Below are 15,832 nucleotides of genomic sequence, written 5' to 3'. Positions count from 1 at the left end.
ACCATTAGGTCCAGTCACAGATGACTCTGGGGTTGCGGTGCTCATCTTGCTTTATTGGCCGAGGGAGCCGGCGTACAGCTTCCGGGTCATGTGGCCAGCATGACTAAGCCACTTCTGGCAAACCAGAGCAGCGCACAGAAACGCTTTTTACATTCCCACCGGAGCGATACCTATTTATCTACTTGCACTTTGATGTGCTTTTGAATTGCTAGGTAGGCAGGAGCAGGGACCGAGCAATGGGAGCTCACCCCGTCGCGGGGATTCGAACCGCCGACCTTCTGATAGGCAAGCCCTAGGCTCTGTGGTTTACCCACAGCGCCACCCATGACCCTATATCAAGGGTAGGCTCCCCCTTTTAGCCGAAAGGCCACTTGAAGTGGTTCTCATTTCTTACCAGTCCAACAGGGTGGTCTGCTATCCAGAATTCCTAGGATTTACACTGAATTTTAGCCTTATTACTACATTTTCTTGAACTCTAAAGGCTGCCCTAATAAATTTAGCTCCTGGACCAGCCTTCCTCCACTAAGCATCCAGTTACAGAGCTAATCATTTTTCTTCCCAAAGTATGCCTCTGGTTAAATCATACCATTCAGGAAATTAAGGGAGTTTTGGTTTGTTTACAGAATGCAGCTGCTTCCGGCAGTCAGTCTTCATATGGCCAGGTAAGAACGCTTTCCACATTATTATTTATTTTACGTGTATAAACTTTCTCCAAAGTTTAATAACTCAATTTACATCTTCAAAAAGTAGATTGCACCAGTATGTGTGCTGAGTTGCGATCTTGACAGGGAGCAAACCATGCTCAAGATCTAGGTGCAATATTGCTTTGTTGATGAGTTGATGCACGGTATTTCAAGTGATTTTAACTAACATTTATATTCTATATCTTACAGTCAGTTTCCACCAGCAAAGTAAAGGTATGTAGGTGTTTTTTCTTCCTTTCCAATAAAATTTTAAAGGCTGGCAAACATTTATTGATCCTTGCTTCAGCAAGCCAAAGTTTTATACATGTTTTGCTGTGAGGAAATCGGTTATAGTAGTCTTTTCTTTAAGAGATCATGTGTCCATCCATTTTAGCCTCTTGGAATCTACAAAAGGACCTCTTGGTGCTCTTAACATTGGTAATAGCAAAGTGCTGTCATTACCCACAAAATACCTTCTTTTGGGGAAAATGCCAGATCTCCTTGCAAGAAAATTAAAACTGGGAAATAGGAGATTATTTCCTGAACTTCCTCGCTGTATGCCATTAGTATATAGAACGTGAATCTGCAGTGCTGCATCTCCTCTCTTTCTGAGTATTTTGAAGACCTATTTTGTTTTTTTGTTCAAAAAGCAGGGTAAACCACCAACACTTAATAAAAAAATACCCTACTTTTTTCTCATTAACAGGTTGTGACCTACCCCGACAGCAAACCTTTCCCACCTGAGGTAAACATTATTCTGTGCTGCATTTGTTTGTTTGTTTGTTTGATTTAAATTGTACCATTTAATGTAATTAAAATCTCTAAGCAGGTTACAATAAAAATGCAAATAATGTTCAGTTAAGGTAACCTTTAAAAAACTGGATTAAAAATGATCTCAAAACAGAACTGTGTATCACAGATCAAACTGAGCCTTGGCCTAGTAGAAGTTAGGGTCCATCAAGCTAATGATGGGGACAGCTGGGGCTTCCCAGATGTTATAGGACTACAACTCCCAGCAACCCTGACCATTAGTCATATTAGTCATATTAGCTCATGACAGTTTGAGGCTCGTGACACCTGGTTGGCTACACCTGGTTCTCCTTTCCTAGTTTATACTCAGCTGTGCTGAGCAAAACAGGTGTGTGGAGAAAGAGAGCTGAACACTTTCCCCATCTGCTATTTGACTCTCCTGACTCACCCCTACCCTGAACACTTTTCTCCAAGCTAGCCTACTTTTGGGATCAGATCTACAGATGAATGAATCTGTCCATTTCCATTTCTCTCAGTTTATCATATTTCAATTCAGTTCTTTGCATTTCCACACCAGTTTGTAATTTTTCAAATAAAGAGATCCCCATCAAAATGGATCAGGATTTTCATGTGAATTATTAAAAACAAACACCTTTTTTTTGCATGCAGTTTCCCCTAATACACACATTTTTGAAGCTGTTTTCCCTAATATAATGCATTTTGTATGCTGCTTTCACATCCATTTTTATGTACTCTTCCGCCCTAATATTTGCACTGTTGTACACATTGGCTGAACTGCATTGCAAAATTCGGAGACTTGCACATTTCAAAGGATAGCTGTGTCTCAGTTTCCATATTGGTTTCGGAAATACAAATTAGGTACTCCTTCAATAAAATTAAAACTATATCTAATTTCTCTCCCATTCCTACTTAAAACTGAAGGGGGAAAACATCTTAAGGACAGCTAGTAGGGACATTGGTCACAGGCAGCAGGAGGGTTAAGTGCTTGGGATCAAGTTGTTTCTACAGAGTTGGCACAATAAAAGGAACCTATAATGAGGTTGCATGTTATGCTTTCGTTTAATTTTTCATCCTCGATCTTTTCTGTAAAGAACGCTTTTGCAAGTGAATAACACCATTGTGTCTCTTTGCTTTTCCATTTCCTAATAGCGTGATTCTACTTATCCATCGGTAAGCAATTGAACAGATATTTGTATGAGAGCAAATCTTATGCTGCCTACCTCCCAACCCAATCTAACTGCGTAACCCTCTGCTTCCTTTTCATCAGCTGAGATGAGCTCTATAAGTATCCAGTTTTTCTGGAAAAGTCCCTTACCTCTGTAGTCATTTTCTGTGTTGTGAGTGGTTTCTGTGGACAGGAGCTTACAAACTTTTCCAGCTTCAAGGAATCGTTTCCGTAAAGACTTGCCTGCTGAGGGAACTTCTGCCCGAATGCAGAAGTTTTGGGGAAGTGTTTTAGGTTCCTGGAGTTCCTGCAGGTTGCTGGACAAGTCTATGAGGCATCGCCATTGCTCTGAATGGGCTGTAAGTGCCATCTGGAACACACCCAACACACCCTTGTGGCTGTGGTGCAAAATAGTGTCTATTCAGGGAATTGGCTTCCTCCCCCCGCGGCAGTAGATAAGCAGAACAGATGAAAAGGGGTCTTCTTACCAGTTAGAAACTTTAATAATCACAGCGAGAGAACAAGGAACATATCTCCTAGAAATGGTGGCGCTCATAATTAAGGATCACCCCCCCTTCCATCCCTATTCATCTACATAACTCCTACGTCTTATAATCTGAGCTTGTACCCTCTGTGCTTTCTGTTCTGCCACTTTCTGAGCTCTTCTCGACCTTGTGCTGAGAGGAGGAATGCTGTCCAGAGACTGTGAATCTGTTAACCATCTCTCTTCCAGTGTTTCTTCTCCTAGCTGTTCCCCATCCAGTATTTCCCAGCTTCTGCCTTCTGAACTAGGCCCCTCTGCAAACCACTGTTCCAAATCTATAATGTCCTCCAGCTCCTGGGAAAATTCAGGATCCAGAGCAGGGGGAGGGGGATGCTTTGGATCATAGAATTGTTGAACTGTAGAGTTGAAAGGGACCCCAAGGGTCATCTGGTACGACCCCCTGCAATGCAGGAATCTTTTGCCCAACGTGGGGCTCGAACCTACAATCATGCTGAAGGTCCCAGTTTCACTCTCAAACAACTCCAGCTAAGGCTGGAAATCCTGGAAAGCTGCTGCCAGTCTGGGCTAGATGGACCAATGGATTGGCTCATTATAAGGCAGCTTCCTATCCTTGGCTTCTGATCACGTGCCCAGAAGTTTGTTTTTAATAGCAGAACGATACTCATGATCCTGTCACAGAAAAATCCAGCTCCTGGTTCTCCCCACCCCACCCCAGCTTTCCACCATCCTTCATATTGGCAGCCTAATGAAGAAAAATAAAAAGCATTTTCATGATTACTTTTTAAAAACAACCGGGAGTGGGGATCCTTGCCGATCCACTGCAAGGAACTTATAGCTCTCTCAGCAGATTCTCATCTAGCTTCCTTCTCTAAGGTTCTCTGGAGCACAGTTTAAAAACCACGGCTATAGATGACCAGGAGTAGACAAGGGTTCAGATTACTTGCTCATATGCTTTACTGCCTTTTCCACCAGCTGCAACATAGCCAAATTAAATGGTTCCTATTTTCTTTCAGAAAATTGCTAACGCTGGTGGAATAATCTATTCCCAGGTAAGAAGTCTTTCTTCATCCCGTCCCAGTGCTGCTGTGTTTGTGTTATCGACAACGCTGTTTTATGGAATGTAAATTTCTCCTTTTGATCTTATCAACTCCTTTCTGTGATGATGGGCAAACAGTTTTGTTGTTTTTTTGGTGAAGCTCGTTTACAGGGTAATTCTACAGCGCCACAGTCGCTGCATGATTTCTTTTAAGTTTTCATATTTGACTGTAATTTGGATGATTTTACTACTTGGAAGTCACTCTGTGTATCATTTTTTTTTTAACAACAACCCCTTTCTAACTCGTCCCACCCTCATCATTCTTTCTCTACAGGGTCCCAGACCTCAGGGTGGTTCATCGGAAACTGTTCGTATTACCGTACAGGAGGTAACTATTGTTCAGTGACAAAGGAAATTTGGCATGGGGGAAATGAAGTTTCCCAGTTATGGGCATTGTAGTAAGCCAGTCCGGGTTTTAAACCTATTTTTGTTTTACTTCTGTGTCTTAGAACAGAAGCTTCACCAAAATGCAGTGGGGGTGGCTGGGTTGAAAAGGGGGGCGCAGTTCTTGGCTACATCTACTAGCCAATGTGTTGAAGAGGAGAAATAGGAATATACTATAAATGTGAAGTATGTTACATTGAAACAGGCACATAAGCAGCCAGCTCCCTGATTTCTTGATTTTGTTTTCACAGGGTGGGAAAGGTAGTCCGGCTTGTGATAAGGTGAGTGATTTGTCTCCACCATAACTTGTTTATATTTATATTTTATTATAATATTACTATTTTTCCCCCTATGTGGTGTGCTTATGCAGTGGCCTGGAATTTTTTTTAAAAAAACAAAACCTGATAAAAGACTGTCATCCAAAGAAGGTTCAGAACAGGCAAAAGGAAACGGTCCTTCATAGAGCACATATTCAAACTATGGAATTTGCCACAGATGGTGCAATGGTTACCAAAATGGGGTTTAATGGTGGGAAATGGAGAGAAAGGTTATTACTGGCTACTAGTCATGATGGCAATATATGCACCAACCCCCTATCCTCCCCTGGGACAATCCACTTCAGGCCATTTTACAGGGAAGGAGGATTGTGGCAAATTCACTCCCCACCTCTAGAGTAGCAGCAGCATATTTGTGATGGCAACATACCACCTCCAGAGCCCACAAACTGGAGCTTTCGAATTTGCACAGGAGCTAGAAACATTTATTGTTTTGATGTCTTAAAGGTTGTGTTCAGATAACCTGTTTCTCAATGAAGTAATTCCTTTACCCTTTTACAGACTTCACCCGCCTATAACGTCAAGATTTGTAATCAGGTAAGCACCTCCATTCCACATTACCTTGGATTTGACTGGATGGTGTTCATAATTTTAAATACGTTAATAAATATTGTGTTCTTGTTTTGCTCCCCCCCGCCCCATTTCTTAAATAAACTCTGAAGTAGGGATGGAAAGAGCTTTCAATTTTGATCCTCTTATTTTCTCATTTTCCCCACCTTAATTTTAGTTCTCCACATTTCTGCAGCAAATTGCAATTTATCTTTTTTTTTTAATTCCTCTTGAAAATTCATCAGAATTTTTGAGCCAATTTCTCCTCAGAAACACATTTTCATATGCACTTTTGACTAATGTACATGTTTTAACAAATACATTTCCCCAATACATTTTTATATATTATATATTTTGTAAAATATTTTCATATTTATGCAGACTCTCGTCATATATGCATTTTTGTAAACACTGTTGGGTTAGAGAACTGCATTTCAAAATTTGGTTAATTGCAGATTTTGAAACACAGCTGTGTTTTGGTTCTCCTTCTGTTCAGGAAAACGTGAATTTGATAAATTTGCCTTTAAATGCGAACTTTTTTGAATTTCTCTCCGAATCCGAATGTTTCCATTTTGGATTGCCTTTTTTAATCAAGGACATCTGTTTTCATTATATAGTAGTAAGGTTTATATAAAATGTTGTATGCTTTTCCGAAATAAAATTCTAACTGCCAAAAATTTTGGTCAAGAATAGCCTTGTTGATGTCTGTTTTTCTTTGTAACAGAACCAGCTTTCAAACTCGCAGAGTACCAGCTCCTTCGGCGGCACACAGGTATATAGATATACACATTCACCGTTCTATTTAAATGTTGGCTACTTTCCTGATAATGCCACTCTTAGATTGGTTGGCAATAGTATGGCTAATAGGGACAAGCAAGCAGAAGGCTGCTAATGCCCCCAAATGAATTGGGTCTTCCCTTCTATAGCAGCTGCCAACAGTAGTTCTTTGTGTACCCAATAATAAAGTCCTTCCACAGTGCAATTCTGTAGAGCAGGGTCCCATTTAATTTGGTGGGATTAACTCTCAGGTAAAGCACCCTGCTTTCCAGGGAACAAGCCTCATTGAATTCAGAGGCGTTTACTTCTGAGTAGGCATGGTTAGGACTGCAGTGGAAGTGTAGACAATCCCTAAGTGACATTGATCTCAGTTGTATCTGGGTAGAGTCTGGAATTTCCTGTTGCTGTTCTGTTCTTGTTGGACAGACACTAAGATCCCAGCTTCCTGGCTGGTATGTCCTCTAAGACTGGATAGAGTTGTGTGACCTGAACTGGAATAATAATTTTGTGTGTGATTTTTATAGGAAAGCAGCTTAAATAACCCTCATCATTTTTTCTTTACAGGGTTTGAAACCTCAGGGTGGCTCATCAGAAACTGTCCGTGTTACCATCCAGGTAACTATTAGGGTTATGCAAAGAAAATACACACACACTACCCTTGGCACCTGCTTTGTTGACCTGGGTAGTGTTAGCTCGGTGGCAAGTACTGAAATTGTACTTCCCCACGGATCCTTGGAGGAGGGTTGCCTTACCTTGTTTTCTGAACCTTGGTTGACTGATCCATCACCTATGAGGAGGAAAATAAATGCTTCAGTTTTCATCAGACTTGTATGAACCTTTTAAGCTGAGTAGCTCCTTCTGAAGATATCAGTGCTGCCAAATTTCAGACACATAGGGACAGGGTTTTTGTGTGTGCTAGGTACCTCTTTAAAGCAAGGATCTTTCAGCCTGAGGGCTGGATTTTAGTGTAGCCCAACCTTCTGAGGGCCACATTTGAAGGGAAGGCAAAAAGAACGACTAACAATAGCGTGGCTGATGTCTTGTTTTTCTTCACAGGAGGGTCGGCCTTCAGGATCACAGGGCGGTAGCTCTGTTAGCATACAGGTATATACTTATATATTATACACTTTATAGCAAATGTCGACTTTATCTCAAAAATGTTAACTCACAGCAGCAAGGTTGATGTCTTGTTTTTCTTCACAGGGGGGTCGGCCTTCAGGATCACAGGGCGGTAGCTCTGTTAGCATACAGGTATATACTTATATATTACCGTATTTTTCGCCCTATAGGACGCACCGTCCCATAAGGCGCACCTAGATTTTTGGGGGGAAATAAAGGGAAAAAATTATTCCCCCCCCCCAGACGCGGGGCTGGGGCGGGGGAGGCCCGAGCTTCCCCCGACCCCAGCCCCCAAACAGGCAGCTCTCTGCAAGCCGTGGGAGCCCAGCGCTGGCTCCCGCTGCTTGCTGAGAGGTCTGCGAAGCCTGGGCGCGCTGAGCTCAGCGCGCGCAGGCTTCGGCATGCTGGCAACTCTCCGCAAGCAGCGGGAGCGCTCCTGCTGCTTGCAGAGAGGTCCGCGAAGCCTGGAGAGCGAGAGGGGTTGGTGCCCACCGACCCCTCTCGCTCTCCAGGCTTCAGCGAAAGCCTGCATTCGCCCCATAGGACGCACACACATTTCCCCTTCATTTTTGGAGGGGAAAAAGTGCATCCTATAGGGCGAAAAATACGGTATACACGTTATAGCAAATGTTGACTGTTATGTACTGAAGTTCTCACCCTGGGCCAGCAGGGGGATACTGTAGATAGTTATGCAAATGAAGGATCGAAAGTGACGTTCAGTGATTGGATAGTTTTAGAAAGTTGTTACAGTAACGTGGTACTGGAGCTCTATATAAGCAGGCTGACTGAGCCCTTCAGTTCAGTTCTGTCCTGGCCTGTGAGTAAACAAGAGCTGTTTGAAGAATCGCTGTGTCGTCTGATATGTTCACCCACAACTTAACATTGACTTTATCTCAAAAATATTAACTCACAGCAGCAAGGTTGATGTCTTGTTTTTCTTCACAGGGGGGTCAGCCTTCAGGATCACAGGGCGGTAGCTCTGTTGGCATACAGGTACATACAGACACATATATACTTCATATCAAATGTGAGGAGCAGATGGGGCTCATTAACCTGGGAAGGTAGCTCATCTGGGAGAAAGAAAACTCTGATCCTAAACCTCTGCTGCCTTGTAGGATATCTTTGGGAGAAGAAAAAGCTAAGGAGAAAACCCCTTACAAATCTGGACTGGAGTCCTTAAGATGGTTGGATGACCTTGTAGGCCTCCTTCTAGAGAAGAAGTGGAGGTGGTGGTTCCTTGGTAGAGAGTAGAGTCTATTGGGGAGGGGGCAAAGGATGCAAGCTGTACAGCAATTGTAGCTCAGCAGCAATGATATCGGAAGGAAGGAAAAGTTAACAGCATGGAGATACTCTATGTCTCCTGAAATTTATGGGGAAAGTGTCTTCCAAGGAGCCACGAGGATTGTCCATCCTGGGCTCTTGGTAAATTTTTCTCCCTGGACATCAGAATGAGCTGCTGCTGGTGGCTGTATAATAAAGACAGGCGAACTGCTCGATGTATGCTGCTTTGCCAACCCCGGCTTTGTAGGGATTGGGCAAAGAAATTGGCCTGCGCTAGCCCTCCTCCACAAGATCCTTAATGGTCATTGCCTGCTTTTCTTCACAGGGCCAGTCTTCAAGCTCACAGGGCAGCAGCTCCTCTGGCAAACAGGTATACATGCATGTGAAATCATACAATTGTACAGTTGGAAGGAACCCTGAGGATTATCTAGTCCAACTCCCTGCAGTGCAGGAATATGTAGCTGTCCCATACAGGGATCGAACTTGCAACCTTGGCATTATCGGCACCATGCTCTAACCAACTGAGCTATCCAGGTTGTGTAGTGGTTTAAACAGTTTTGGACTCAGAGCTGTGAAATCTGATTTAAAACCCTTGCTTAGCCCAAGATGCTGGCTGTGTGACTCCAGACCAGTCGCTTTATCTCAGGCCTAACATGTGAATGGTGGCAGTATTTTATTGTTCTGAAGTGATTTTTTTTTAAATAAAAAAAATTCTGGGAAGGAGTGTTAAAACAATTATAGACCACAAGAAAACAACAGCAAACAAAACACAAATGGAGGGAATGTGTGTAGAAAATATATTACTCTGAAGGCAATAGTACATTTTTTTATTTCTTTGTTTTTAAAGCAGGGTGGATCTTATTCAACCGGTGGCAGTCCCTGTGGCAAGGTATATTCTTTTATTTGACAATATTTTGGAAACAGTCTCAGTATTAGCTATCTTACAATAGAACAATTTGTTGAGAAGGAGAAGATGTGAGCAAAACGCAAAGTATACAGTAAGGAAGCTCTGCAATTCCTTGTTACTTCCGATAGCAAACAGTACTACAATTGGTAATATACAAATATTTGCACACAGCAGATCTTTAGATATAAATTATTCTTGGACCAATGCTGGTGTAGAATTGCTTTTCCATGGAAGGAAGTGCTATTATCTTAACCTTTATCCTTCAGCAATAACTGGCATGGGCAACATCCCCTTTGAGGCTTTGTCTACGTGTCACCAATATGAGAATGAATGCAATTCTTGCCATGTGTTTCATATACAGTGGTACCTCGGTTTTCAGACGTAATCCATTCCAGAGGACCGTTCAAGTTCCGAAACATTCGAAAACTGAGGTGCAAAGGGCGGTCTGCAAATTTAATAGAGAAAATTGAAAAAAAAAACAACTCAGTGGAAGCCGTTCGACTTCCAAGGCACATTCGAAAACAGAAGCATTTACTTCCAGGTTTTCGGCGTTCGAAAACCAAAACGTTAGACTTCTGAGATGTTCAAAAACTGAAGTACCACTGTATATTGAATGTATCACTGAAATACTTTCTCTCTCTGCTTTCTAAGGCAAGAGGGGGGGAAGGGGGTGCTTGTGTTTTTGCATGGATGTGTGTGTGTGTGTGTGTGTGTGAGAGAGAGAGAGAGAGAGAGAGAGAATATGAAGGGCACTCTAGTCATGTGTCTGCATACATAGTGGTGCTGGTTTTAAGTACAGATGTGCTCAGATCCATGATCCAGGACTTTAAGGAACTAAAAAAAATGATAAATGCTTTAAAAAATGCAAACCTAACAATAACAATAAACATTCATTTTAAACAGGGGATTACATATGACAGCAATCCCTGCAACCAGGTAAGATTTCCATTCCATTCACGTAAAAGACATATGTCAATAGAACATCTAGTCTGAGGGTCTAACTAAATGCAAATATAATGGGTAAAAGCTCCTGAAGATGACCTTGTTCTAGTGCATTCATGATGCTTTGTGCAACTGATGGTATCGGGTTAGCTTTAAATGATTCTGCTTTGAATACTGTTCGCACCTGCCAATGTTTTGGGGCAGACATGCTGATTTGTTTCCAATTGGTGCATGTCCTGCTGAAATCCCACAACTTTTCATGGAATAAATGTTCTGGGTTCCCTCTTCCCCCATTGTTCTTGCTATGCTGTTGCACAATAGTCTCCCTCTAGACAGCAATAAACATTGGGGAAGCAAGTTGAAGGCTGCTCAAGTGATCGGAATCTAAGAAGAGAAGAAGCCCAAACACATTTTGGTGTGGCAAATTCCCCAGAGTTTTGGGGAAAGGCCACGAAATAGAATATGCAGAAATAGCGTGGTGCATTATTTAGAATTTAAAACAAGCAATCTCTTGAGCAGCCAACAGCATTTGCAACTCTACCTCCGTCATAGAAATTATTGTGCATTTTCCACTCAAATAAGAGAAGATGGTAGCATTTGTGTGTGATTATTGATTTTGTGCTGCTTTACAGGGCCAAGCGTCGTCGTCGTCGTCGTCATCATCATCATCATCTTATTCATCGTCATCTTCTTCACAAAGCACCTATGGCCAGGTAGGGGTTGTTTCCTTTAGCTGTTTCTTCCCAGTGTATGACGAATGGATGATGCACTGATTTTCAGGCACTTTAACTGGGAGAAAGGATCTGAAAATGCCCATAAGGAAGTACACAAATGCAAAACATGGCAGCAAATGTGCTGACAGAATACTGGAAGGGCACAGGGGACCTATGCCAGAAACAGATGGCGTGCAGATCTTTAGACATTTTCATTGGGATCAGAATATAACGCATGATCAGAAAATGTCCATTGGTGCGGAGACAACACAGGACATCAACTCACTAGAAAGTTCTCCTTCACAAACTCCATTGTACTGTTGCACATCTCCTATTCCTTTCAAGGGAGTTTGCTCGCGCAAGAAAGCATTTCGGCCGTTTCCACACATTTCTAAATTTTCTTTTAAATTCCTGTGAGCCAAAATAATCTCCCCTTATTTTGAGTGCCCCCAAAAGGATTCTGAACACTAGATTTCTGAAATTCAACTGACAAGAACTATTTTAATGTGTTTTCCTCCCCTCCTCACTCCGTTTGTCTTCTTTAGGGCGGCTCACAATATCAAGGCAACCCCAACGCTTGTCCTCCGGTATGTTCTCTTTTTCTTAAGTTTTATTATGATTTGCTACCTGACAAAGTTATATATATATGATTCTGTCCTTCTAATGCCCTTGTCAGCAACCAAGTTTTCCTTAAAGGCCAATCTCAGAAGCAAGTGGTGAGAGTCAGTTAGCGCCTCGGTCCTGTTACTTCTTCAACACAATCCAAGAGTGTTTGTTTTCTTATATCTTTATCCTGCTTTTCCAACAAACATTGTCTGCCAAAGTGGCCCACTTCAGTAGCAAACAAACAAATGCAAGGCTTGTTCTCAGGCTTGCTAACCTAATTTTCTGTTCTGAACCACCCTAGGATCTTCGGATGAAAGGCGGTATACAAATTTAAATAATAATAATAATAATAATAATACAAGACACACAGAAGGGAAGGGGATTAGAGGAAACAAGCAGAGAAGGGAGATCAGTTTGACAATGCAAGGGATGAGCTGTATATATGCTTGTAGTCTTGTATGGACAAAGGCGTAAGAACTACGTGTATGAGAGAAATTCAATTTCATGCACATTTAAGGGTGAACTTACATAATTCACACTTGGCAAAGTAATTTCTGATTTTGTATTTCTCTCTCTCAGGGGATAGATACTTCTTCCAACAACAGAAACAGATGCTGAGTGGTAAATATCAGCTCTTATTATACAAAGATGAATCTCAAAGTATGATAGTCTTTTATACCTACTCTTTGAATATTGCAGAGACATTTGTATTATGGGTTGCATTTGATGGATTTTCTGTGCGATCCCAGGGAAGCTTTCCCAAACCCAAGGGAACCATATGAAGGAAGGGGCACCAGAAGATTATATGCACGAGACTTAAATTTGTTACACGCCACTTGAGGCTCCAGAAAGTGAACAAACTTTCACTTAACCTAAGAATATGCCTCATAGTAAATGGAGTCCCGAATGTGATTGTAGGTGGCAACGTTTTCATTTTACCTTGACAATTCCAATAAACAATAACCACATTGTGCTCATGATAAACAAATTTACACTGTTCAGCTCCTCAAGCAACTGATGTATAATGTCAAATTTAAATGAACTGGCAGGTAGATAGGCAACTTGTCTTTTGCCCATTGCTCTTAATATGAGATGAAAGTATTTAGCATTGTCTCCCGAGACAGACAGATGCCAACAACAGCTAGAACTGAGGCCTTGGTTCACATAAATGATCTCAAGATTAGGTCATTAGCTGTGTCATTCCATACAAAGGAAGTTGGATTGTTAGTAAAATGTTACCAGGAAAGAATTTCAGCAATAAGGGATATGTAGGTTGTCTTTTTTTCTTTTTCTTTTTAAGAATCCTGCTATAGGTTAAATAATAATAATATTAATAATAATAACAACAACTTTAAATGAAATAGCTACAGAATGACATGGTTGTATTTATGTGTTTTAGCAATAAAGTGTTGAAACAGAAAACCGGTCTGGAGAGGAAGAATATAATTCAATAGTCACGAGAGCAACTGGAATTTCTCAAAGTTCAAATACATTGCAAAATTACCCGTCTGCAAGACACCTCCCTGACACCTCATGCTGCAGAACAGAAATGTTCGTGTTTTCACAAGTCAAAATCAGGAGTCGTGAAGTGAAATAAAAACAACTTTTTCCTTAAAATGCTCAAGTCTTTATTTTTATTGATTACATTTCTATCCATGCCTCCTCTCAAAGGAGCTCCAGGGAGTGTCTTCCCCTCATTTTGCACAGAAGCCTTGCAGAATCTGCACATCCTGATAAGCTAGTCCACCACTCCCTGGTTTCTCTGCTGTCCTCCTTCACCCCAGTGAGAATATTTTACCTGCAGAGCTGGCAACCTTAACTGCAAACCAAACCTGAGGGTTGCAGGGAACAGCCGTTCAACGTGTCCAAACAGAACTGCCCCAATTGCAATCGAAGAAGGAGCAGGTTTCCTTCTTCAAAGCAAAAGGGGTGTGGGGTTGATTATGAAGACATCTCTTCTCTTCCTTCCCTGAGCTGTGTGCCTGCAGTTGCAGATCAGGGACACTAGAGGACACTGCTCCCCATTGGCGGTGCCAATAGTCCCTGACCAGCGTCACCGCAGCAAGCTGGGCTTTTCAGCTGCAAGTATAATATAACCCCATTGCACTCTAAAGCTCATACCCTTTCCAAACATGGTGTTGATGGTTGTGGCAAGAGAATTCTTAGGAGGAGAGACCAGTGGAATTGCACTGACAACCGAAGTGACTACATGTGCCAAGAAAGTATGGCTGAGTTAGCATTTTGGAACATGGCATTTTCTGGGTACCAGCCATAGAAATTTAAGGACTATTGGCTAAGTGCTAGAGTAACGCTTGATGTCATGGTGTGTAGGAACTGTCTTGGCCTACCTACGTATGTTGGGGGAATCCTACTAATCGCAGAACAGAAAAGGCAAAGAGAAGAACCAAGAACTAATGGTTAAGAATTCTCTCCAGGAACAGAAGCAAAGGGCCGGTGCCAGACTTGGCATAGTCTGGCAGATAGGCCCCCCACTGCCAAGCCTTCGCTTTGTGGAAGGGAAATATGAGTCCCTGTGACACACATGTATGGGGTAAATAACACGAGAATCATCTGGGTGCCTGGGTTCAAAACACAAGATAAACTTGCTCTCCAGCAGGAGAGAGCCCCCAGTCAAACAGCAGTATAGCTTTAGGAATATAGGTTGTTAGACCCTTTTGTCCTGTTTCATTGCATCCAGTGCTCCCCTCTTTTAACGCCCCCCTCAATGAACAGACCACACACTGCTAAGCAGTGCTTTTTTTCTAAAAAAAATCTTAAGGGGTACTCTCATTTTCCTACTCAAATTGAAATACTGCCCCTCAATGAGGCCAAACGTAGATTCACAAAATGTTTATGGGTATGCATACCCCTGTGTCCCCCCTAGGAAAAAAGCACTGCTGCTAAGTAAGTTTAAAATACTTTACTTACAAAATGCCCCAAAGGTCTGATTTGTGCATTTATCGAAGCAGCAGCAGCAAAGAGCACACAGGCAGAATACTCTTTGGTAGAAAATACAGAGAAATCGCTTCAAAAACATGCTCTGAGCTTGGAGCTTGCTTATACATGTCCTTCCTGGTGCGGTATGTGGCATGGGGAGAGAGGGAACAGGAAGAGAAGGCTTCACTCCCTCATCAGAAAAGAGGGGGTGTGACCTAGTTGAGTCTAGGAATCTAGCTCTCTGGTCTTAACCCCTTCATGCATAGCTAGATTTGACTGCAATTTCCCAGACACTTTGCAGCAGCAGCACAGCCACCTTCACCACCACCTTTCTAAGCCTGTGCCACTGCTGTGGTTAGACACGGCAGCTAAGAAGACTTTTAAAAAACTCAAGTTTGTTTGTTTTTAAGCTGCTATTGCTCAGTGGCAGCTTTCCTCCTACTAGTGGTCAGCAGGGGGGTGGCACCTCCGTGACTTACCTGGAGGGAGAGGCGGCAGAGAAGTCTGTGCCGTGCAAACACACGCTTGGGTGTGTCGGGTTGGTTCTGCTGGTGCCTTTGCACCACATCAACCTCGCCCTTCTCCCTCCCAGTAAGCTTTAAGCCCCACCCCTACGGTGCTTTTATCCACTTCAGGTATGGCACCTCAGCCGCAATGACTGATGAACGTCATTTGAAATGGTCCATTGGTCCATACATTGGCTTTCTCCTTGCAGACATCTATGTTAGCCAAAATATGTCCAGGAAGAAGGGCCTGAGGCTAAGACTGGCACCTGTTCCCAGCCACCGTTGAGCCTTCTTCCCACAATGAATGCAGTCTCCAATACATTATTTAGAAACAAGACCAGACATGAATTGATTCTGACTAATATACAGTGGTACCTTGGGTTATAGGTTCAGGTTACAGACTCTGCTAACCCAGAAATAGTACCTCGGGTTAAGAACTTTGCTTCAGGATGAGAACAGAAATTGTGTGGTGGCGGCGTGGCGGCAGTGGGAGGCCCCATTAGCTAAAGTGGTACCTCAGGTTACGAACAGTTTCAGGTTAAGAACGGACCTCCTG

General features: G+C 42.4%; 1 protein-coding gene across 12 annotated transcripts in view; it reads left to right on the top strand.

The window, feature by feature from the left end:
* Window positions 1-13,450, top strand: part of LOC310765473 (uncharacterized protein) — a 32,626-nt gene extending 19,176 nt beyond the window's left edge. The window contains exons 11-30 of one of the 12 annotated variants that reach the window (XM_083620464.1): window positions 624-662; window positions 894-917; window positions 1,390-1,428; window positions 2,604-2,624; window positions 4,138-4,173; window positions 4,495-4,548; window positions 4,856-4,885; window positions 5,441-5,476; window positions 6,213-6,260; window positions 6,830-6,880; window positions 7,322-7,369; window positions 7,469-7,498; window positions 8,336-8,377; window positions 8,991-9,035; window positions 9,516-9,554; window positions 10,476-10,508; window positions 11,147-11,227; window positions 11,773-11,814; window positions 12,413-12,454; window positions 13,233-13,450. In XM_083620464.1, coding sequence (XP_083476590.1) covers window positions 624-662; window positions 894-917; window positions 1,390-1,428; window positions 2,604-2,624; window positions 4,138-4,173; window positions 4,495-4,548; window positions 4,856-4,885; window positions 5,441-5,476; window positions 6,213-6,260; window positions 6,830-6,880; window positions 7,322-7,369; window positions 7,469-7,498; window positions 8,336-8,377; window positions 8,991-9,035; window positions 9,516-9,554; window positions 10,476-10,508; window positions 11,147-11,227; window positions 11,773-11,814; window positions 12,413-12,451 — 777 coding nt within the window. In that variant the 3' untranslated portion in view covers window positions 12,452-12,454; window positions 13,233-13,450. Of the gene's footprint in view, window positions 1-623; window positions 663-893; window positions 918-1,389; window positions 1,429-2,603; window positions 2,625-4,137; window positions 4,174-4,494; window positions 4,549-4,855; window positions 4,886-5,440; window positions 5,477-6,212; window positions 6,261-6,829; window positions 6,881-7,321; window positions 7,370-7,468; window positions 7,517-8,329; window positions 8,378-8,990; window positions 9,036-9,512; window positions 9,555-10,475; window positions 10,509-11,146; window positions 11,228-11,772; window positions 11,815-12,412; window positions 12,494-13,232 lie in introns of all 12 variants that reach the window. The other 11 variants (XM_083620463.1, XM_083620461.1, XM_083620456.1 and 8 more) reach the window with 11 other exon arrangements.
* Window positions 13,451-15,832: the final 2,382 nt, after the last annotated feature.

The sequence above is a fragment of the Podarcis filfolensis genome, assembly GCF_964270895.1.
Source record: "Podarcis filfolensis genome assembly, chromosome: 6".
Classification (NCBI taxonomy): domain Eukaryota; kingdom Metazoa; phylum Chordata; class Lepidosauria; order Squamata; family Lacertidae; genus Podarcis; species Podarcis filfolensis.
This window is presented reverse-complemented; position numbering and strand designations above follow the sequence as displayed.